This window comes from Protomyctophum bolini (assembly GCF_963924005.1).
Source record: "Protomyctophum bolini genome assembly, chromosome: 23".
NCBI classification, from domain to species: Eukaryota; Metazoa; Chordata; class Actinopteri; order Myctophiformes; family Myctophidae; genus Protomyctophum; species Protomyctophum bolini.
In genome coordinates, this window is record NC_137884.1 from 4,671,959 (window position 1) to 4,696,112 (window position 24,154).

Genomic DNA, 24,154 nt, shown 5'->3' on the forward strand with positions numbered 1-24,154 from the left:
CCCCAACATATATGTGCATATGCACTTATATGAACATATACGCACATGTACATATGTACATATATAATATATATATTATGTACAGTCAGTACATAAATAATACAATAATTGTGAGAGCCTCGGATCTATCAAGGAATTGATCCCGTGCGCCATTCTAATGCCGTGCTGTTTATTCCTGTGTGTCAGCCCCAATAACGTCACACGGGCAGCTCTTCATGCTTTTAACGTATTTATTTCACCATGCAAAGAGTTGGGTACAGCATCAGATCTGCGTGATATTAGAAATAAACCATAATTAGATAGATTACAGACACTGGATACTTACAGACAAACATTTCGCTCCACACCATTTCAAATTGTTGACGTACCTGCGGTCAGGTCAAAGCCGTTTGCTCTTCCGGGTCAATCCTTCCCTCACGTGAACGTGAACACACCTTAGAGGAACACACGTACCTCCAGGTCACCAAGGCTTCTCTTGGTACCACGTACCACTCTGATGTCATCCCCGAATCTGATTTGATAAAAAAAGAGGCATCATTAGTTCAGAAGCAAGCTACAAAATGCACATCACAATTCGCGTTATGTCATCAGAAACGTTTGCTCATTTTAACTCACTATGAGGCGAGCACAGATCACTTTATCATGAGAATATAATGATTTCTGCAAGTTCCTTATTGTAACAGCCCAGCAATGGCCACAAGAGGGCAGTGGTAATCTGAACATCATTAAGACAAGGCTGCCCTAACTTGCTAAAGGACAAAGCATTGGAGGTTATGTCTTTGTTTGAGTTTAACAGAAGCTAAATATAAATATATACTTTTACTTCTACTCCACTACATTTCAGAGACAAATATTGTTTTCAATTATTTGAAAACTTTAGTTGCTACTAGTTACTTTGTAGATTTTGCAAAACATCCATTAGGTCCAGCCCATTTGAAAATAGCCGATCTACAAGCTCACAATATGCTCACAATATGCTACATTTACTTAGTAGTAAAGAGTACTTTTTCCTCCACTGTAAAGAAAACTAGAGCAGGGAATATAATACACATACAAATATGTGTCACCCCAATTAAGGGAAGGCTGCTGACGTCCCACAAGGAAGAGGAAGGAGAGGACCGATAGGGAGGGGACCCCGGAGCATTCTTCCACTTGCTGGACAGGAGGAGGACTTGAGAGTGAGACTGTGACCTAACAGAGTTTATTAACTATATTAACTTAAAACAGAATTCCTAATATTGTAAGCATAATGATATTGTCGCATTGGGATATTTGGCCATAACTCCCTCCTGCTACCTTAATTGGGGAAAGGAGTTGATGTCCAGACGGGGGCCAGGAACAATCACCAAAAGCAGCTGATCTACAAGCTCACAAGCTGTCATGATGTTGTGCAGCCTATATATTTTGGTTATTTGATTTTATATAGTGCTTAAATTAGTCCTTTAATGCAGACCGATACAAATAAATAAGGCAACATAAACCCATAATAATTGAATAAGTCTGATTGAATAAGTCTGGTTTGTGATCAGTTTGACTGCTTAATGAACAGTAAAGACATCAGGATTAGGTTAAACCTGGCTGTTAGCCTGGTCCGGAGCAGGCTAACTCCAAAGCATTAGTTTCCATGGTAACTAATGTAGCATCACATGAAACCGAATCAAGCCTCAACATATCCAGGTTAACTGGTTAAATTAATCTGGCAAGATTAACCAGCTTTCATGAAACCGGTTAATCGCTGATCCAGGATATATTAAACCAGGATATGTGTTAAATCCCGGTTTATCTCCAATCCAAGTTTCGTGAAACAGGCCCCTGTACTACAAATCACTACAACATAATCCACTACAACACGTCACTAAATCATAAACAAAAGAAACATAATTAAAATGAAATATCAAAATGCATTTCTTCAAAATCATTATAAATTCAAACATAAATCCCTGCCCAAACCCATTGCAAAGGGGACATGGTGCAGTCCAATTACCTAGCTCCTTATAAACCAATCTGAAGCAGCTGGCCCTTCTTTCCGTGACCAGCCATTTAAACTCCAGTACTCAAAACAAAAACATTAAATAACTTTATCACCACAATTGTAATAAATAGTGTGTCATTCAACCGGTTGTGTTGTGTGTAGTCCTTTATGCATGTAGAATGTAGTAGTGCTGAAAATAAATATAAACCGAAAAAGACATGTTTCCACCATGCTTTACCAACTTTGTGTGGCCATCATATGTGGCCCTCACACCCTACCAAGAGAAAGATGGAGAAACTGTGTGATTCTGAGTTGAGGAGATTTCAGCACTATGCTGTGGATGTAACGCTGGACCCTGATACAGCACACTGCGAACTCATCCTGCCTGAGGATGGAAAACAAGTGAGTCATGGAAACGTATGGAAGAATCTGCCAAACAACAAAGAGAGATTCTCTACATGTTTCAGTGTCTTAGAAAAACAAAGCTTCTCCTCAGGAAGGTTTTACTTTGAGGTCCAGGTTGTAGGGAAGACTGCCTGGGCAATAGGAGTGGCCAGAGAGTTCATCAACAGGAAGGGAAGAATCTATACGAGACCCAACAATGGTTACTGGACTATATGGTTGAGGAAGGCTGCTGTTGACTCTAGTACTCCTCTCTCTCTCTCCCTGTAAGAGAGGAGCTCTCAGAAAGTGGGAGTGTTTGTGGATTATGAGGAGGGTCTGATCTCCTTTTATGATGTAGAGCCCAGAGTTAATCTCTACTCTTTGAAACAGAACCTGTATTCTCAGTTGAGATTCTGGTTGGTTTATGGTCAGTAGTCAGGCTGCATTCAGGTGTTAATGGAAATACCAAAATAAGTCGGAAGTCCATGAGCCAGAGCTCCAAATTAGGGTGAGGGACACGTCAATCATCCTGAAAACGACCAAAGGGAGCGTTGGTTGAGAGCAGCAGGCCACTCCTATACTGCTCCTACAAGCTCACTGGGCGTCGCGTACGACGTACCAGTGAGCTTGTAGGTCTGCTATTGACTTGGGACGTTTGGACCTGAGAGAGTTAACAGACACACATTATTTTACCGAGCTGTCTGTCTGTCAGTGACTCATTTTGAGTGTGTGTGTGTGTGTGTGTGTGTGTGTGTGTGTGTGTGTGTGTGTGTGTGTGTGTGTGTGTGTGTGTGTGTGTGTGTGTTCTGAGCCAAAGCTCAGAACTAACCTGAAATGGATGTAAATCGTCTCTGGGATTGAAACCACAAAACCTCCAAAGCCGTGACTTTTCAGGATTCAAATTCGAAAATAGAAAAAGTAGATCTACACGCTCCACACTTCGCACCACGTTTTCGAGCTTGCCGATCTCTTACTTTTGATGCTTTTGTGTTACGTGTAGTGTGATCAAGAAGGGCCTAAATCTGCGGGAAAAAAACTAAAAGGTTGAATACAGAGTTAAGAAATGTCATGCTTGACAGCGATGAAATGTACAGTAGGTTTGGTACTACCTCCAAATGTGTCTCCCTGAAACAGTGTTCCATTTTCAGGAAGCGCAGCTCAGAGCACGGTGAGGGTCAAAGTGATTGTTAAAGGTCAAACCTTCGGCTGTCACCACACTCTGTTGCAACGCGTGAGGCAGCTGGATGGACTTCACGTGGACTTCACTATCAAAAGATAGTGTGGCCTGGGCCTGAGTACATGGATACAATTTTCAAATCAAATCAAATCAGGACTGCAAGAAAGTTATTGGTTTGTTTGAATATAAACGGAGAGTACATTTTGTCATTTTCGTATTTGTATTTTTGTATGCACCAGACCAAATCTTTGCATGTCACCAGCCACTATATCATATTTTCTTTGCTGCTTTTTAATGCAATGTTCCCTAATTCATTACATGATGGATATCAAGAAAGATCCAATTCACTTATCTAAATAAGAAAAGTGAACAGAAGCACCTGCTGGGAAGTCTCTCCCAGCCATATGCCCAGTTTTAGGCAAAAAACACCTGGAAAAATGAGCTGTTTCTAAGAAGACCTTGAGTTGCTATACAATGAAAGAGCTTGTTTATCTCTGTTTAGACAGTCTGTCTGTCTATGATTTTGTTAATGAACTAATTCCCCTTTGTAGGCTACAACATTCAAGGATGCACAAAATGATTACCTCACTTCTATCAGCACCTGTAACATTTGATTACACACGCAGTTCTATCAGTATGTACAGTATGCAGTTATGCCACACAAATCTTTATTAACTTTTATAGCAACAACATTTGCATATAAGCTGGTCAGTCAAAATTCCAGTTCTTAAATTAACCAATGTTTATATTCTGGCCCACCATCTAATGACTTCGTCACCAAAGGTACGACCCCTGCCCTAGGCCTAGACCCATGTAGCTCAATGCCCAATACACACTGGAAGAGCTCGCTTGCCATTAACTCTCGGAAATGTCCAAATGCTTCATCATACAGTCTGGACCAACGGAAGAGCTATCCTGAGTGAAAGTTTCGTATCGTTTCGTATCTTTAAATAAAATGTAAAGATATTTTTAAAATATATTTTCGTGAACGGAAATGGCAGTTTCCTTACTCAGCTCAGGGGCGCTATAGTTCCAGACTCTATATAGCATTCGGAGATTGTGGAATAGTGTCATAGACCATCTGGAGCACCTTGGGCCGAATGCATTGGGACAAAATAAGCTATACAGCTATACTACAGCTGGCCCACTCAGAAGTGCCTGAAGAAGCACTGCAGCTGGGTATTGTACCTGGGGCTCCGTTGTGGTGGGTGGGTGCTGTACCTAGTCTACATACCACCTGGATGACCTGCCCCCTGTCTCTGACAGTCCACTCTCTGTTTCTCTCTCTCACTTTCTCTAAGACCCACCCAACACCCACTCTCTTGACACTTGCCAACACTCGCCATCTCTCTATTACTGCGAGGCTGTATACTCTCCCTCTCTCTCACACACGCACGCACGCACGAATGCACACACACACACACACACACACACACACACACACACACACACACACACACACACACACTTGCTTACCGTACTCTCTCACTCATTCTCTCCATATCCGTTCCGGTCTGCACCAGACTCATGGGTGTTCCAATTTAATTCCATTTCAATTCAGTTAAATTCAATTCCACATAGATTACTCTAAAGATCCACCTAGCAGGAACCTATGGAATGGGCTTTATTGGCATGAGAAAAAGTGGAACAATATAATCAAAACTAAATATGTACAATTGAAAGTCAGAATCTCCAATCTGGTGACTTTATTTGTGTTCCAGATCCAGGGCCAGCTGGCTGAGCGGGCATCTGTTTCGCTGTGTGTGAGTGCCTTGAAGTGCATCTGTGTTACTCTCTTTTAGGTTCACACACACACACACACACACACACACACACACACACGCACGCACGCACACACAACACACACACAGACACAGCATGACAGTGGCAAATGGAGTAGGAGGGCTGTTGTCACACATAACACTGTGTGAGCTACTCAGGGAGGAACATAAGTAACTGTGGATCCGTCAGGGTATGGTCGAGTTTTCCTGAGGCTTCTTGGCTCAGGTGCCAGTTTCTCTGGTTTTTCAAGTCTGACAAAGAAGTTAAACTCTCTCCCTATGCAGGACAACGCATGCAGCTATAGCCTAAGTCTACTCTCACTGTATCAAGTCAAACTACGTGTACTGTTTTGCCTTAATTGAGTATTTCCAGTTTTTTATTATCTAATACTTCTACTCCACTACATCTTAGTCAAATATTCTACTCTTTACACTGCAGATTCAGATTTATATGACAAGATACAGTAAACAAAATACTAGGGGTGCACGATTATGACCGATATCTGATTCTATTTGCAGGTTCACATCTGCCAATACCGATTCTGACCACCGTAGTGTAGTGGCTTGGCTCAAAGCCTGTTAATTCAATCAATCAATAAATAACCTATACTCTTTTCTAATTGTCTGTTTTCACAACTGAATGACTACTGGGATGAGTACACAAATTAAATGCGAAGTAAAAATGTAAAGTTCATTTTTACTTAAGATTTGACATCATATTTGATTTGGCTTTTGTTCTAATCTAGACTAGAGGTTTGAAATACCCTATTTTATACATCAGATATTTGAAAATAGCCAATGTAGAAGCGCACAACGTCAGCTGTTGTGAGCTTGTATTGGCTATATGTTTGAAAACATCCAAAACATTTTGGTCAATTTGAGTACTTTTACTTTAGTAAAAGTATATTTTAATGACTGCCAATACTTTTATTCTTATAAATGAAACTAACATTTTAAAGTACTTTGTCCACCATTGAACTTCAACTTTATTTTCACATGGCCTGGGCCGTGGCTCAGCGGTCCAGGCAGTGTGCCATGGGTTCGACTCCCGATCCCGAAGGCCTTTACTGCATGTCACCCCCCAATCTCTCTCCCCCATTTCCTGTCAGCCTACTGGTCCCTCTATAAAAAATAATATAAAATAAAGGCGAAAGCCGGAACAAAAAAACATATATATATATATATATTTTTTTGGTATACAACTGGTATACAAATGTGGGTGGAAATTCATTGCCGTACAAGCTCCCATCATTTGCAGTTTTCAAGAAGGGAAAATAATAGAGATATGAAGAAAACAAGGATACCTGACGAAGACCCATAAGGGGTCGAAACGTTGTCAACTTGTCATCCATAAATACATTTCCTGTGGGAGGCTGGAGCTACATAACAGTGTGTCCTTCTCCCCTCAAAGTGACCCTGCTGGGATGGAAGGATGTCAGGGACAGCCTGGGGCTCAGGAAAACGAACATACATGAACAACATGTACGTACGGTACGGTAACTATGGTACACACTCTCCACACATAATGACACGACATACTGTACAGACGCAATGGCACACACGACTGCACATGCATGGGTTGCATAGCTTTCCGAGGCAAACATAAACACACACATGCAGTACTTTACAAGTAAAACATACTTAGGAAGATGTGTGGTGAGGGCTCAACTAAGCATTATATAACTGTCTGTATTTGTGGAGGTGGGGCTAGGGCTATAGGGCATCCCTGACAACTAGATCAGTGATCAAATTGACATTTATTAGGCTGCGGACCCCCATTTGAAAACATATGCCTGCAGTGCCCCCGATAAGAAAGGATTTTTACGGCTCTAGCAGTGTGATTCCGAAACATTAATTTTGGCTTTGGTTATCATGGTTATGAATATTTGTACTAGAATGTATCCCTGCAATCAGAGATGTGGGTGCCTTGCAGCACTTCAGCATGCTATTATTGTGACTACCCTTGTCTTTTCTTCATGAAACAGTCACTAGTCTAAATGCAAGTTATAACAGTGTTGATTTTACATTCAAAATGTTCTCTTGTATCTTTGTTTTTGACTGATTGTCTGAAGTGACACTCAACTAAAACTGAGCCCCTTCATTTTTTTCTCAAGGTAGACTTTAGACTCTAGACATCAGCTTGATAACAATTAAGTGTTGTTTGATTTGTGTATGTTATTACTGTAATAATGGGTATTGTGTTACTTTTTACACACATTAGTACTTTTTCCTCAGCTTAGTTACTTTTTACTTGGTTAAGTAACTCAGTACTTTTGCTCAAATTGTAGATCGGCAATTTGTGTGTGTGTGTGTGTGTGTGTGTGTGTGTGTGTGTGTATTGTATCAGGTGATATGTGTGTGTGTCACAGTGTGTTGTGTCAGGTCTTAACACATGAAGCTTTAGTGACCCTATTCTGACCATGTCATAATAGGACACATGTGGCAACAATATAACCTTTGGCAAAACTATAGAACATTTGGCGAAAATAGAATATAAAAAATAAAAGAACAACGTGAAGCATCCAGATTGCTTACAACTATAGTTGACTCCAATCAGCCCTGAGGCACGTTGTTAAAATATGTAATATAATATTTAGTGACACAATATAGTCCTTGCTATTTGGATTAGTGTAATGTAGAACGTGATGTAATCTCTTGTATCTGTCAGTGCTTCTCAAATGGAGACCATGCGAGCAATTTTTTTGTCATAATCTTTTGCAATAAAATGTCATTTAGTTTTAGTCATATTTTAGTCATCTGAAATGTTTTAGTTTTAGTCTAGTAAATCTACAGTTGATTTTGTCGACTAAAATGTATTTTGGCAGGCCTTGATGGCGTTGTAATGGCAGATTTTATACACTTGGTTGCATCCTGTGAGCTTGTAGATCCGCTATTCTTTAGAGCGCAACACACAAGCACAAGTCTTTTAGTTCTACTGGATATTGTCTCCACTAGTCCATCCCTATAGTCTAGTTGTTATGTGTTGACTAAATTGTCAATATATTACTTAGTTTATATTATTTAGTTTTTGTCAGTAAAAACCGATAGTTTTAGTCAGTCAATGAAAACAACACTGAAGACCTGACAACAAGGTCAAGTTCCAGTAGTATTAGCCAGACAGTTATAATGATGTGTGTTGTGAAGCGTGAGCTTGTATATCATCTATGTTTGCTATTTCAGAACCTTTTTGACATTTCTAAAGATTTTCCCAAATCTTTAAAAATGCTTGCCTATAATATTAGGCATCATATGATGCGCCCCAAATAGGGACACCAGGGTTATGACACAGTTTTGTTAAATGCTCTTTGCCTGCTGCCGTGACCCTGTAGAAAACCCTGCACTACACATAGTGGGTTGTGGGTTTAATCATTTAATAATCATTTGGCTTTCAACCCTCTGGTTGAGAAATAACTGATCCAAGACAAAATGGCAAGAATTGTGAATGTACTAAACACCCCCCTCAGGCAGGCTATTATGGATTAACTGGAGCAGATGTGATTTTCCGAGGTATTTATACATTTACAGTTTATTACAATAACAGGACCATTACATTGTGCAAGCGTTTTACTGAGGAGAGCCGTATACTGGTATTATTTTTTGTAATTATTTTGTAATTATTTTTTGCAATCCAGTAAATCTATTATGCCAGCTAGGCTGAAGAATATCAAAAAGAAAATCAAGTTGAAGGTTTCATTTCCAAAATGTGTTAAAAGATGAATAGTAAAAATAGCTACAAGCTTTTGTGAGGTTGTAGAGATGCTATTTAAAAAAGTATTGTAGACAAAACAATTCATGCCAGATTTAAACAATAGGAGACCTACATTCTTCCAAAATATTAGCTACAGAAGATGGAAGTTGCAGAACATTAAAAATAAGATTGCATTAAAGTGAACAATATTAGCCCACATTGACACATTGATATATTATTGTGATTATATTATTATTATTATTATTATTATTATTATTATTATTATTGTTATTATTATTATTATTATTATTATTATTATTATTATTATTATTATTATTATTATATCACCTAGTTAGTAGCAGGTGTTCAGGTTTAAAGGTATCAGGATTTGGTCTGCAGTTTGATAACTCATTATCAAAGCCTGGTGAGGCGAGGTTAAAAGTACAGCAGATTTACAGGCTGGCGACACCGTCGTACGGCAAAGTATAAACACGTATCTGGTTCATACTGCGCATGCGTACATTCCTGGCAGGAAAACCACGGGCGAACGCGACCGTACCATCTCCACACCAATGGGGTGTTAGCGAGCGCACCCATATTAAAACAACTCGTTTTACGTGACGTTTGTTGAACTGTACTTTTGTATACGATCCGAACCCTACTCCCGTTGTTTGTAACTCCAAGAATTGATATCTTGTTCGGTGTGAAAGACAACGTCAGGCGAAGTGTGGTGCCCACCTCCCCTATCCTGTAGGATTGGGTCGGTTCGGTCTACAGTGTTGCCATGTCCGCTTATACGTTTTGGTTTCTGTAAAGTCGATTGTAAATATACAGTAGGCCTACAGGTGAAGTAAACATTGAAGATGTATAGGGCATGGTTGCTTGTTTAGACTTGCTTGAAATAATAATTACATACATAATTATATATGTCCGTTTAAATCAGTGGTTCTCAAACACTTCCATGTCAAGGTTCCCTCCATTTCTTGTCCATGGACTTGGACCCCCATCTGACAATATTGTGCCAGGGAGGGATAGGAGGACCAGTGGGACCAGTCCACCACCACACAAGTTTGGTGTTGTTAAAATCATAGATTAAAATTGTTTCTTTTACTTTTTTCCCCCCAAATCTTTGAAAATAGTAGAGATATATTGGTTTATAAAGTGCTCATGTCACATGTGTACTTGTGTAGCCTAGTCTTTTGGGATTGTTTTCGTATGGAAAGCCTGGTGAAGCGAGGTTAGTTTTCGTGGGTTTCCTTTACCTGGTTGCTTGTTTCTCTCGCAATATCTGGCAACACCGGTCCGTCCACTGCCATGTTGGATTGGATGGGGACTGGCTGTGGCTCTGGCATAGTGTATGTGGTTGAGGAGAGTTCCCAGGAAAGAAAAAAAAAGTTTTTGGTTTTGTCGTCTTCCAGAAAGACGTCTCTGCGTCGTTTGACCTGCTTCTAAACGGAGGGGGGGAGAAAGTGGCACATCTCTTTGTGCTCGTCGTCAGCCGCCCTGACGTTCGGAAAATTTAAAAAACCCTGACCCGAATCTCAATCTGTGTGTGAATCTTAAATGTTCGGCTGAAGGAAGGCCACACGGATGCCAGAAGTACCCTGGACTTGTTTATCGTCTGCCTTCGGTGATATTTCCCCGGGACACGCCGAGTATTGCATTGTTTTGTTGTAGATAACGAGTGAATAATGAGCGGACACCCACCGCTCCAGCGGCGAGGGGGTAACGTGGGCTCCATGCTCATGACACCCCATGAGAACGAATGTCTGTTCAACCACCTAGGAAGGAAATGCATCGTAAGTTTGTCTGCTTCTTGCGTGTGTGTGTGTGTGTCAGTAATGTTTTGTTTCTTGTGCGTCATTTCTCATTTGGTTACTTTGTTGCTCTACGTCTCTAAGAGAACAGCACAAGCGGTTAAGAATTTGGGGAATGATTGTTGTGTATCAACGAGGAAAGCTTGACAGCGGATCTACTACACATCTGGTAGATCTGTTCTTTTCGACGGGCGACGCCGTCGTACGACGGGGTATAAATTGGTCAGTTGGTGACATTTTGGAGCAAGAATACTAAACTTTGTTTTGCCCCGGCCGCGAGGCCTGTCTCTCACCAGTCCCTGTTACTCTCCTGTTGCTAATCTCTCTCCACAGTCCACCACACACCTGAGCACACTCCCGGAGGAAACCAGAATTTCACTCTCCAAAAACCTGATATGCAGCTGTCAGCCATGATTGTTTTGCTGTTGCTGTGGGAGTTGTCAGTTCAGTTGGAGTCTGTGCTTCTTCCTTCTGTGCTGTTTAAATCTGAGCTGTTAAATCCATCAACAGGGAGAGAGGAGGGGAAAGGAATGATATTTCGCGCTGGCATTGGCGTTACATAACTCACAACCGAACCTCCCTTGACTGTTTTCTGAAGCATTATGTGTCACACCAGTTTGTGTGTCGACTTGACTGTAATGTAACCACTTGAATTCGGCGAAAATAGTAGATCGTTAAGCGTGTTATTTTACCTTAAAGACTTGGTCGTAGTAGAGGGAAATTCTAGCGGAATATAGTGTACAGCCCTGGGGTTCCGGGGACCCAGGGTCAAGTTGACCCTGGGTACCCGCCGTACCCGGTCAACCATAAGTATTGTATTAGTGGTGGTTATTTGTTAGTGGGAATCACATCAGCCCCCAGTGTGATCAGAACCCATTAAAACATCCCCACCACTGCATAACATGACAGATCGTGATTAGTATCGCAGTGTCACGATTCACTTAGCTGTAGACCTATTTGACAGGGCATTACATGAAGCATTTAGAATTCAGTTTTCATTGTCAATGTAAACGCTTCTCGTTCACACGAGTAGGATATTGATTTACCCGTATATTATTCTGTACTAGACTAGAAAGTAAGTGGTTAACTACTTAAGGCAGATTTACACTGAGTCAGTTTGATTCAAACTGTTCCCGAATACGATTGCCTGGTCCCCGCAGGTCATGATTCACATTGGCCTTGATTCTTCCACACCCGAGTACACTTCATTCAACTGTATTCAATGCTTTCACATTGCAGCGATCCGTATCCGAGTACATTTCAATCGGTCCCGAGACTACCTCCAATTGGTCCCGGGAATGATTGGTTGAGCCGCTCCCGGGAACAGTACGCAGCATTCACACTACCACAACATCTGCCAAGTGGTCCTGAGTGTGCACCTGCGACTATAGTGTGAATCTGCCCTTACAGTTACAGTATGTTTTAACAGCGGGCGAGCATCAGCCGACACATCGCCTAATCGCCCAGTATCACCCGTAAAGATGAATTATTTGTATCTTTTCGGGCGACGTTCCCTTGCCCACTTTTCGACCATTGCCTGTTCGCCTACTATCGCGGTAGTTGCCGGGTCCCAAATAATGCACCTTCGGAAAATTCGTCTGGCTTTTGCCCGCTGTTAAAACGTACTGTTAGTAGTCATGAACATGGCAACTTTTTGGGGGAGTCCGTTTGATTCAAACTGTTCCCGAATACGATTGCCTGGTCCCCGCTGGCCATGATTCTTCCACACCCGAGTACACTTCATTCAACTGTATTCAATGCTTTCACATTGCAGCGATCCGTATCCGAGTACACTTGAATCGGTGCCGAGACGCCTCCCTCCATGCGGTCCCGGGAATGGTTGGGTGATCCGCTCCCGGGAACGGTACGCAGCATTCACACTAGTACCACAACATCTGCTACGTGATCCTGAGTGCGCACCTGCGACTATAGTGTGAATCTGCCCTTGGTAGTCATGAACATGGCAACTTTTTGGGGAGAATTTTTAGTCAAAGCCTTGCTGGTTTATCCACAACATCTTTTTTGTCTCTGTCTGACTGTATTCTGTTTCTCCAACAGTAGGCCTACTTCATGTTGGCCAAAAAGGCATTTGCCAAATTAGTTTGTTAATAATATGAAATAGAATAATAATGCCGCTGCGGCTAAATTGACTGAACAGTTTTCCTCATTTTGCTGGGGACCCGCTGGAACCCCTTCAAGGACCTCTCTAGTCTGGACCCCACTTTTAGAACCAGTAACTGTCCTAGAATGTTTCCCAGACGAGAGAGGTCCCTGGTTAAATTCCCACTGCAGCCATTTGTCCTCGCAAAATGTCCCTGAGCGAGATGATGCAGAAGCCCTGGTTATTGATACAATGCTCCAGATAAGACAAAATGTCAAAGGCTGGACGAAGCATGTATTCTTCCCTGTCTGTTAAGATCAGTTTTAAATTGACTGCTTGTTCAACCTATTTGCATAGCAGCAAGTACGTGGCTTAATCAGATTTCCCTCTATGGCTGGCTGTGTGTGTGTGTGTGTAATACTAAGTCTGTTTCATTGTTTAAAAATAAATACCTGTAGTTACTTTACTTGGTGTAATGAGTTGACACAGACAAGTGCAGCCTTGTGCGCGTGCTCACGCAATGCCACGCATGCATGCATGCTGCCTGTCGTGTCGCGCAACCAAAGTCAGAGTGTGTATACTTTCACCTGGCTACTTCTCATGTTACTTCCCTATAGTCTCACCTTTGTGGTGGGCACCAGCGGCAAAGTCCTTCCGTGTTAGGGAAGTAGTTTTTGAGCTGACGAAAATGAAAGCCTGGGTACCGAGGCTAGGGAAGTAGACTTGCCACTTCCTCTTTAAGTCTCATTGGGGCCAATCATGGGGGAACCTCACCTCTTTCCTCCTGTCAATCCTGAGTTTCTCAGGTGTGCGTGTGTCTTGTACTGTCATGCCATGTGTGGACTTGTCTCTTTTCCGTTGCATTTTCTCTTACTGTGGCAATTCCAGAATCCATTGAATGTTGACTTGAAACCTTTGCAGTTATTCCTCTCTCACACACTTTACATTTTATGTCACTCACACACACACACACACACACACACACACACACACACACACACACACACACACACACACACACACACACACACACACACACACAGTACACACACAAGCAGTCTTAAGGTGTGTCTCTGTGCCTGGGCACCTGTTTAAACATCCAGAGTGACATGTCTTCTCAGGTATTCTTGACATCATGACAGTCACCGAGTGATAGCAGGGACATTCCAAGCTATTCATCATAGCTAGAGATAGATTCTTAAGGTGATTGAGTAAATTGACTAGTGTGAGTAACCACTTGAGGCGTAATACTTTGTTGTACAGCAGGGGTCATGCAAAAATAGCTGATCTACAAGCTCACGGCACATGCAACGCACACTCTGAGCAAGGTAAACACAGTAATCAAATGCATAGAGCGTAGAGTAGTGCCTCATTAATCTAGGGTCATACGATAGGCATGGGGAAGAGGATCGATCATTCTTCGTTGTTCGTCTTAATCTTACCATAGAAATTGGGAGACATTATGTGAGACAGGCTGAGACAGTGACCGGCACACAGATAGTGTGAGTAAGAGACATACAGAAAGAGTGAAACATACCCAGAGAGAGAGACAATATAACGAGAGAGGTGGCAGAGAGAGTGAGTGGCATGATGAGGAAGACACAGAGTTTGTTGGTGTACTTGTATTACTACACTTAGTAGTATAGTAGAATTTGAGAAATAGAACATTTTCCTTCCTTGTCCTCACACCAAATACAGTAGATGTACAAGTTCACAGAGTTTGAAGGTTGGTTATATTCAGCGTTAAGGTTAAAAATGGCATTCATAATATTGCGGTTCTAAAAAATGTTGTCTTCATACGTATGGTTAGTATGTGCATGCGTGTGTGCATGTGTGAGAGATGGGAAGAGACTGGCATTGTGTGTCTCCTCTTCCAAATCTAATTAGAATGCCAACCAGTGATTTCCTGTCTGACTGAGTTTCATACGTAGCCTTGTTGTTAAAGCAGAAAATGTAGAAATAAGCTGTCATCCCTGATCTCACTGTGGCTTCGGTCTTATTTCATCTGTGCATAGTGCACTGAGCTCAGTCTGACCATGAGGAGTTTAATTTACCTTTGGTTTATTCTTTGTGTGTGTGTGTGTGTGTGTGTGTGTGTGTGTGTGTGTGTGTGTGTGTGTGTGTGTGTGGGACGATGAGCAAAGGTCTTACTCTTTGTTGGTGTTCGTTCACTCACAGTAAAATGTTAATTTAACACAGATCGTAAAAAATGGACCTGGATGATTCTGTAAGGCTGAATATTTTACTGTAATGTTCCATTGCGGCCCAGGATTGGAATGGCGCAATTCATATTACATTATGTGGATATAAATATGTAAAAAAAATAAAAATAAAAATAAAAAAAGGAATAAAGATATGCACATCGCCACAGTTTTTAAAAACGGTGATGGACCCAAAAAAGATCAAATGAAGAAGAAAATGGAATGTCCGCACACATTATAAGTCTGCTCCCCGACTTCTTTATTTCAACCTAACAAACAAAGTTTCGCCCCTTCGGGCTTTCTCAAGTTGTTTAGTATAATGAACTCAACATTAACAATATGAATACCGGGTATGTATTATATCAAGGTATATTGTTTTTTAATACCTTTTCGGCTATGAAAGTGAAAATGATTCATCTCTGTGTACTGGAGCTAACTGTGGCTCCGTCTCGGATGTATTTACCGGTATCCAAAGTCATGGATTGGGCGAACGAACCTTAACCTACACCCTGAATTGTTTTCACCTGGTTTTAGGCCATTCACCAGGCAGACTATCAGTATTGAGTAGGCAGAGATCTCTGATCGTTATCGCCTTTATTTTTATATATGGAGGGACAGTAGGCTGACAGGAAATGGAGAGAGAGATGGGGGGGAAGACATGCAGTAAGGGCCCAAGGGGCAATGGCCGTCGGGATTGGGAGTCCAACCCGCAGCACACTGCCAGACTGGATTGCCAGCCAAGGTGCCTGGACCACTGAGCCATGGCCCAGGCCTTGGGTACTACTACTACTACTATATCAGTTTCGTCTTCCTGCACAGATGTACTTGGAAAGTCTACTTGATGTATGCATATAATTACTTTGCCATGTGTTGTTCTATTTACTTGATTTTCTTGACAGCACATGGACCATCTAAGATCACTCTGCTCTTTCCTCTCTGTGTTTTGGGTCCTTGACCCCTTCCTTTGCGTCCGTTTTGTATAATAATAATAATCAATTCAATTGTGCATCAATACAATCACAATCAATTATGATGAAAGGAAATGGACTTCTTTGAATATTATTCTTTTAGACAGTAATTGAGAGAGATAGGAAAGGCATACGGAGAGCAGACACTTGACACAAGAAACAGTTCTGCCGCCTGGGAGTCAAACCGGGACACAAAGGCATATTTTGGTTAAAACAACATGTTTTTGTTAAAAGGTTAAATCACTATATTCTGATATAGCTGTATAGTCAGCAATGAGTACTATCACAATATAGAGCTCTTCAACACTTTTACGGCCCTTATGTTATGCGTAAAAAAAAGTTGATTTGTGGCGGAGACTTACAGGAGTGCGTATGGTGGTGTGTTATATGAAAGTAAGCTTATGGCTTATATCAATCATTGTTTCGTTAACATCTCTGACTGTCTTCCATCTTCTGTTTAAGGGCTTCTGGAGAAGATCAACTTTTCAGTGGCTCATCACTTAAGCTTTTTGATTATTCTATTATTCTAAAAAAGAAAGTCCATAGAATAATTGATTGCTAAGCTAATCAATTAATCGATAGTTGCAGCCCTAGTGATGATATCGGGGGCCGCAGTGGCCACAGGGCTAGAGTGACCGCATGGGAACTGCAAGCTTCCCAGTTCGAACCCGGGCTCCCCCAGAGTTGGTGTCGAAGTGTCCTTGAGCAAGACTCTGAACCCCTCATTTCTCCCGATGTGCGGGTTGGTGCCTTGCATGGTTCACTCCGGCATCGGTGTATGAATGTGTGTGTGTGTGAATGGGTGAATGTGATGCACAATCTCTGTAAAGCGCTATATAAATGTACCATTTACCATATCACGTTATGTAATATCCCAGGCACTGGGACTCTGGAATGATCGGGGCGGCGGTGGCTCAGGGGTAGAGTGCCTGGATGGGAACCGCAAGGTTGCCAGTTCAAACCCGGGCTCCCCCAGAGTTACTGTCGAAGTGTCCTTGAGCAAGACACTGAACCCCTAATTGCTCCCGATGTGCTAGTTGGTGCCTTGCATGGTTTCCGCTGCCATCGGTGTATGAATGGGTGAATGTAATGCACAATCTATGTAAAGCGCCTTGGATAAAGGCGCTATATAAATGCACCATTTACCATTTACCATTTGATCAGATGAATTCTGATTAAGTCATTCAATATTCATATCGATTATATTCCTGAATGATATAGCTCTTCTCGCATTCTTGTATTGTGATATTCCAGAGGAAATGGCCTACACGTGAGGTTGCCCTGGATTTCAGAACACCTCCTGGGCATAGAATGGAATCAAACTTAAAACAACGTATTGTGATTTATTGCTACTGTGTGTTATTGTTGTATAGTTGGATAGTAATAAGATTGGGTCATATGAGAGAGAGAGAGTTGTGTGGAATAATAACGCCTGTGATACTGACACAAATGTGAATCATGAATTTGGAATCGCACATAAGTAGTTCAACCTGTGCGCTGCTCCTGACATGCACGCATGCATGCACACGGAGAGTAATGTTCATTGGTATTCCTTGTGTTGTTTTCTGCATCAGCAGTACTCTGAGGCTGACCGGGCAGAAGCTGGATGCGGTCCAAGTGTGTGTGTTTTCTTTCTCGTGTGTGTGTGTGTGTGTGTGTGTATGCACGTGTGTGTGTCTTTTCTTTCACTAGTGTGTGTGTGTGTGTGTGTGTGTGTGTGTGTGTGTGCATGCGTGCGGGCGCACGGGCAGACTGCCTGATCAGCAGTCCCCTCCAACAGGAAGTCTCGTGGTCGACCTCCTGGAGCAAGCGGAACATGACTCCTATTTTTCCGCTATTCTCCTTCAATCATCCCCATTTTCTGTCCCCTCATCCTTCTCTTCCCTTCTTTTCTCCCCTTGCTATTTCTTCTACTGTCTTTCTTCTCTTATTTTTATCTTCTTTTCTTTCTACTAACCTCTTTTTTATCACTTCTCTCTTTTTATTGTCCTCAACTCCTCATCCATTATTTTTTTCATGCTTTGCCTTTTTCATCGACTTCATTTTGCCCTGGCCTGGCTGCTCCGCTTTGCATAGTCCGCTTGTTTCTCCTTTATTGTCAAAATGAAAGTTTTACAGGTTTACAAAAGTGGGTGAAAAATGTGCCCGTCATTTGTAGTTTTCAGGCAAGGGAAGAAGATAGAAATAGAAAGAGCAAGACACACTGCTCCGTTATTTCAAATATTCCTGATAAGAGTAGAGTGATATCTCTGCTGTCCGGAGGATACCTCATAACTCCAAAATGTTCATTTTTCAAGAAATTAAAAATAAACATTTTTAAGGAAATTAATAAAACCTTATTGTTTTTAAACGATGCCATACTGCCTCATCAAAGTTGGTGTTGTGACATTAGATATTGTCAATTACTTGCATGAGAAGGAGAGAGGTGGTGGTGTTAGCTGTTTTAGCAGACAGTTTGAGGGTCCAATGGAGTTGGCGTTTTGTCCAATGAGTTTCTTTACTACTTTCCATTGGTTATTTTCAAAACAACACACAGACGTAAATGGTGTTCAATAGCACTGATTTATGGAAAAAACCTTTTAACAGCTGGGTTGGGCGTGTGCATTTTTTTAATTCAGTATTACAATGAAAACCAAATTTCAAGGTTTCAAAGAAAAAATGTCATTACATTCGTAAAGTAATATTAATGTTATATTATCGTTATCATTCAATTATTTGGGGGCCCACTTCGAATACTTTGTACTCTTGCAGCCTCCCTTTATTTGCTCTTCCTGCTAGCTCTCCCCATGCAGCTTTCCTGGGCTGTCCACTCTAGTCCAACAATCGTTTTGACCACATGAACCCTATAGCGTCCCCATTCTGGGCATGTGATAACAAGCAAACATTCTGCAAATATAGCAAATGTACATGCTGACAATGTGTCGCAGTGCAACCTTACTCTCTCTGAGTTAACTGAGGGGTAAAAGTGAGTGTTACTGTTAGGCTGGTGGTTGGGACAGAGAGACTTCAGAAAGAGAGCTTCTCAGGGTGTGAGTCAATGGGGTCTGTGTCCTTGCATTTGTGCACACGTATATGAAAGGAGCAAGTTTATCTGGCAACGTGTGTGAGAGAATGGCAACGAGAGCGAGTGCCTTTGTTGGCCAAGAGCATGTTATTGTGTGATATTCTTTCGATGGATAGTCAGACTGTCAAACGGACAGAGAGAGTGCAAGATAGAAACCATGACACAATGAAATGACAAGGAAAACAGCAAGTTCATGTCCGGCTTTGATGATGTCATGTGGACACAGCGCTGCTGTCAGAAGCAGTCGGTCCCATAACGGGGACATGAACCACCACAGTGCAGCACTGACTGCTAAATGGTCTAATTCCATTTGCAGAAGGGATGGGTCACTGGAGCAGCTCGGACAGTTTAAGCCTTTTATTCAGGTGCTAGCACAAGACATGACTTCAAAGGCTTAACTGTCGAGGCTGCTCCAGTACTGTATATCCCTTCTGCAACTGTTGTCCCTCCGGTGACGCAGTGGACTAGCCGTATTAGGCTGAGGTGTGCTGGTAGACTCCCTTTGATCTACCGTCTAATTCTTTATTGAAGATTAGTTTATGGTTTATGTCGTCCCCCCCCCCCCCCCCCCCCCCATTTCATTATGTTTGAACTTTGAAGGGCATCAAGGTAAGAGCAGTGCTGGCTGGGTATCTGGCCAGGTATCCGGGAGTTATTCGGTTCCATCACATTTGGAACCGGTTTATCACACTGTCGGAGCTCGGACTGCTATACAATTGTTGGCTCACAAACTTTTGTTTTAAATTGTTCAAGGACCACTGTGATCTCAATTACAATTAGAAACCACAGAGCTGAGAGACAGCCATGAGGTCACAAAGACACAGGATCCAGGGTCATTTCAGGGGACTTCATGACTACATTCACCTGCTTCATAGCTAGGGCAGCAACTAGCCATTATTTTCTTACTGATTATTCTATGTAACTCTTTCGATTAATCTAACAATCAATATACTGTGTGCGTGTGTGTGTGTGTGTGTATTTTGTTTTAAAATATATACCAACGAATGGATTAACCATTTAAGCCCTATGCTATGCTTCGTCACAACAGTGTTTACGAGAATAGCCGATCAACCTGTTCACAACGTTACGCGACGTGTTGTGATCTTGTAAATGTGCTATTTTCAATATTTATTTTGTTAATACATTATTTAATCTATTGTCTATTTGCTTAACTTGTTAACTGTTCCTGCACCCCCATTCAGAACTCGTATCATTATTGTGAAATGAAGTTAATCTGGGATAGAGGAGACATATAATATCATTACATTTATGGGTTCCATTGTTTGGCAGAAACTTTAGAAGGGGACATTATTATCCCGTGGTCGGCACCTCCCCACTATTGGTGTTCGCTCCTACCTCTTTGTTTGTTCTGGCAGGAACTTTAACCACATGAATCCTAGCCTCCCTATTTTAGACATGTCATAATAAGCTTTAAGCATTTGGCGGTACAGCAAATCTACAAGCTCACAGTCACATGTTGAGAAAACGTAATCTTTCAGTCAAAACATTGGGCTCCAATGTTTGGTGTTAGCATTATGTTATGCTTTAGCTATTGAAAAATAGCAGATCTACAAGCTCATAGCTCATATCAGCTTGTACGTCTGCTATTTTTGAAAAGTCGAAGAACGACTGACATAGAAACGTAGATTTTTCAGAAAACTGTCAGGATGTAGAAGACATTTTTTGAATCTGATCTCAGGTCAAAATGGGTTAAGGACTCTCCAAAATCAGGATCTGACCTAAAAAAAAATGTATGCTTTATTCAGACGCATTCAGTGAAGTGATAGACAAGAAACACAGAGGGAGGAGTGACATGTGAACCGGGCACTCGCTGTCAGGTATTAGAGCCCACGTGGCATGCACGCCATCTACTCAGTACTCTGCTATCAGGTCGCCGCGGTAGAAAGAATTCTTACTGCAATGTACTTTAGTAGATAAGATAAACCTTTATTGATCCGAGAAGGAAATTCAGCAGCAGTTAAGCATAAAGGTCAAGAACAGGGCTCAAATTAGCTCAAATTATGCCAATAAGAACAGCCTAACAGTGAATACAAGAACATACGCAGTACATCTATTGGCAAATTCATTTGCCCTAATATATGAATGAATATTCATAATATTAAGTGGAATTTACCATGGTGAATGTTGTGCATGTCTGTGTCATCAAATAAGAACATAGTACTCAGTCATTCATGCTAGCCACTAGCCAGTAGCCAGTGTGGTCAGCCATAAAGCCCTGGGGGTGTGTAACCCAGTTAACTAGCTTCTAGTTCCTATATGGACCAACTATAGGATAGCACCGTGGAGTACAGCATGCACAGCCATCATTTGTTCAGGTGGAGAGAGAGAGAGAGAGAGTGAAGGAATCATTATGAAAGGAGTGATCATGCTGGGCTATAAGTAATCAACTGGGTATAAGTAATCAACTCCATTCTTATCTACAGAAACTACACTTATCTTGGGTTTATTCCATGCTAAAGCAGCAAGGTACAAAACATTCCTGTTGGTCTGTGTTAGAAAATAAGTTGCGATTCAACATGCAGTAGGAAATGTCAGTGCAATGAACATACTGAAAAACCTCTTCCAAAAGATATGAACATGGTTGCATAAGGTTGAACAGACTTCAAGTCAAAGAGTGCAAAATACTCATATTTGGCTCATATCACAAAGAAGATATGTATATATGTATATATATATATGTTTACTTAGTTAGAAAAAGAGGTTGCGCAACATGCACTTAAACAGTGATTCTCAGAAGATTGCTCAGTGTCTCTAGACAATATAGTGGCTTGTTAGTCAAAATATTTATGAACTAGTCTAGAACGGTTCAATTTCAGAAAATTGTGCAAAAGTGTGGTTGCCCCATTAACTTTTTTCAATCTCCACATCTGGTCATCGTTGTTGACCATTTCAACAATGTATGATTGTCTGTGGGTTTTATTATATTGAATGAATCACTGAAAAGTACTACGAAGAGCATTATGACTAAATCACTACTACAATGCAATGAATGCATCCATTGGAACACTTTCTGAACAGTAACCATTTTGAACATACAAGATTTCCATCCGACAGTGAAGACATAATGCCTGCTTTCCCAAAATACCAGGTTGACTACGTATGTACCTGCCAATGAAGGATTTACCAGCATTAGACTGGTACTGTACTGTACTGTATATTCTAATCCCTAGGCTGAGTTTCTGTACCGTATTACATTCAGAAGTCTTACTTCTCCATCACACACGCACACAGCATTACTTGAACATAAGAAAAGAGCATCATTCGGTTTTTATTGATTGAGGGGGGCGTGGTGAGGTGCTTTAGGATCCAAATCCCTCTGGAGCCAGCCAGTACACAGTTTCCTGTTAGCAGGCTGTGTGTGTTTGATCAGCCTCTTTTATGCTGTGAAGCAGGTCGTCTGACCTGCGGCTACCTGTAAAACCCGGGGAGTGGGAAGTCTCTGATCTTAATTGGACCGTGTGTGTCTGTGTGTGTGTGTGCGACTGTGCGTGCATGTGCACAGTCACCCCCCTACTGTTGTCAGTCTGAGGCAGACCCTTTGAGCCTCGCCGCTTGCTGTTTCACTGTGATCTCGGCTCCATATCAAAGACAGCTAGTTAAGACTCCTAGTTAAGCTGGTGTCTGTGTAAACATTGAACCTCCTCCAGTCTCGGGGCCTCTTTAACCACAACTTGTAATTTACTTGTATTGTCGTTCCTTACAGGTATGTCATTATGGGGCGGGACCTTGAAATTATCCAGGAGCAACATTCGGACTAATGTTGCTTTGTCTTTTAAAGGCTAATGTTGCTTTGTCTTTTAAAAGCTAATGTTGCTTTGTCTTTTAAAAGGGGTGTGAAGTAATATTTCTTATTCAAATTTAAAAAAATGTTAACTACCGGTAGCTCTATATTCCAGTAGTAATAACAGACTTGTAATGACAGAATGTGTGCATATTTCTACACACTATGCTTGGTAATGGTATTCTTTTGGTGTTCTGCTGCGGTTCTATATTACTCATTCATTGGCTTCTTACATTAGGTGACAGGGCCCAAGCCTGTGTGACTGTGTGAGGATTCAAATGTGTTTGTGTCTTTGTTCTAAAAGAACTAACTTAGAGTTGTAGCAGCAGACCTGCAGTTTTCTGGCAGTTTGTTCCAGATATGTAGTGCATACAAAACTGAACGCTGCTTCGTCACGTTTGGTTTAGACTCTGGGAACAGAAAACAGACCTGCCCCAGATGACCTGAGAGGTCAGCTATGAATATGTAATAGCGCTCCTCCTCTTCAGAATCGGAAATACTTTATAGGCCGAGTTAGGTTTGCATCCTGGCGCGGCGGTGGCTCAGGGGTAGAGTGGCTGCATGTTCGAACCCGGGCTCCCTCAGAGTTAAGTGTCCTTGAGCAAGACACTGAACCCCTAATTGCTCCTGATGTGCTGGTTGGTGCCTTGCATGGTTTCCTGCCGCCATCGGTGTATGAATGTGTGTGTGAATGTAATGCACACTTTATGTAAAGCGCCTTGGATAAAGGCACTATATAAATTTACCATTTACATCCTAACCACTTAACTGGGGTCATCCAGGGCACTCAGTAGGTATTTTCCTCTCAACCAAATGTCTTTCTCGAATATAGCTGATCTATACACTCACAAACAACCCTTTGTAACTTCAAACTCCATTTGAAAACACACGCCCTTGGTTCTGGTGAGTGGCGACTTTCCTTTCTGTGTCTCTTCATTTCCTTTTTTTAAATTTATTTTACACAGGAAAGGGGGTATGTCTGATAGAATGAACGTCAAATATATAAATACGATCACGCACCATAAAAACTGTCAGGAGTGCTCAAAAAAGCCTGAGTAGATGTGAAAACTTAAAATGACCCCAAACATGAGTATAATTTATTTCTTTCACTGGTGAGAAGGAGGCTGGCCAGGGCAGGAAGTCCAACAGTAGAGCATTTATAGACCGCAGAGAGAGAGAGAGAGAGAAAGAGAGAGAGA

General features: G+C 41.6%; 1 protein-coding gene across 3 annotated transcripts in view; it reads left to right on the plus strand.

Moving 5' to 3' along the window:
• The first annotated feature begins 10,351 nt into the window (after positions 1-10,351).
• The window catches only part of LOC308311278 (actin nucleation-promoting factor WASL-like), a 48,991-nt gene continuing 35,188 nt past the window's right edge, over positions 10,352-24,154 (plus strand). For all 3 annotated transcript variants that reach the window (XR_013963619.1, XM_080757927.1, XM_080757928.1), the window contains exon 1: positions 10,352-10,801. Coding sequence is in view for 2 of the 3 variants with exons in the window: in XM_080757927.1 (XP_080614053.1) it covers positions 10,694-10,801 (108 nt within the window). In the remaining variant the exon portion in view is untranslated. The remainder of the gene's footprint in view (positions 10,802-24,154) is intronic.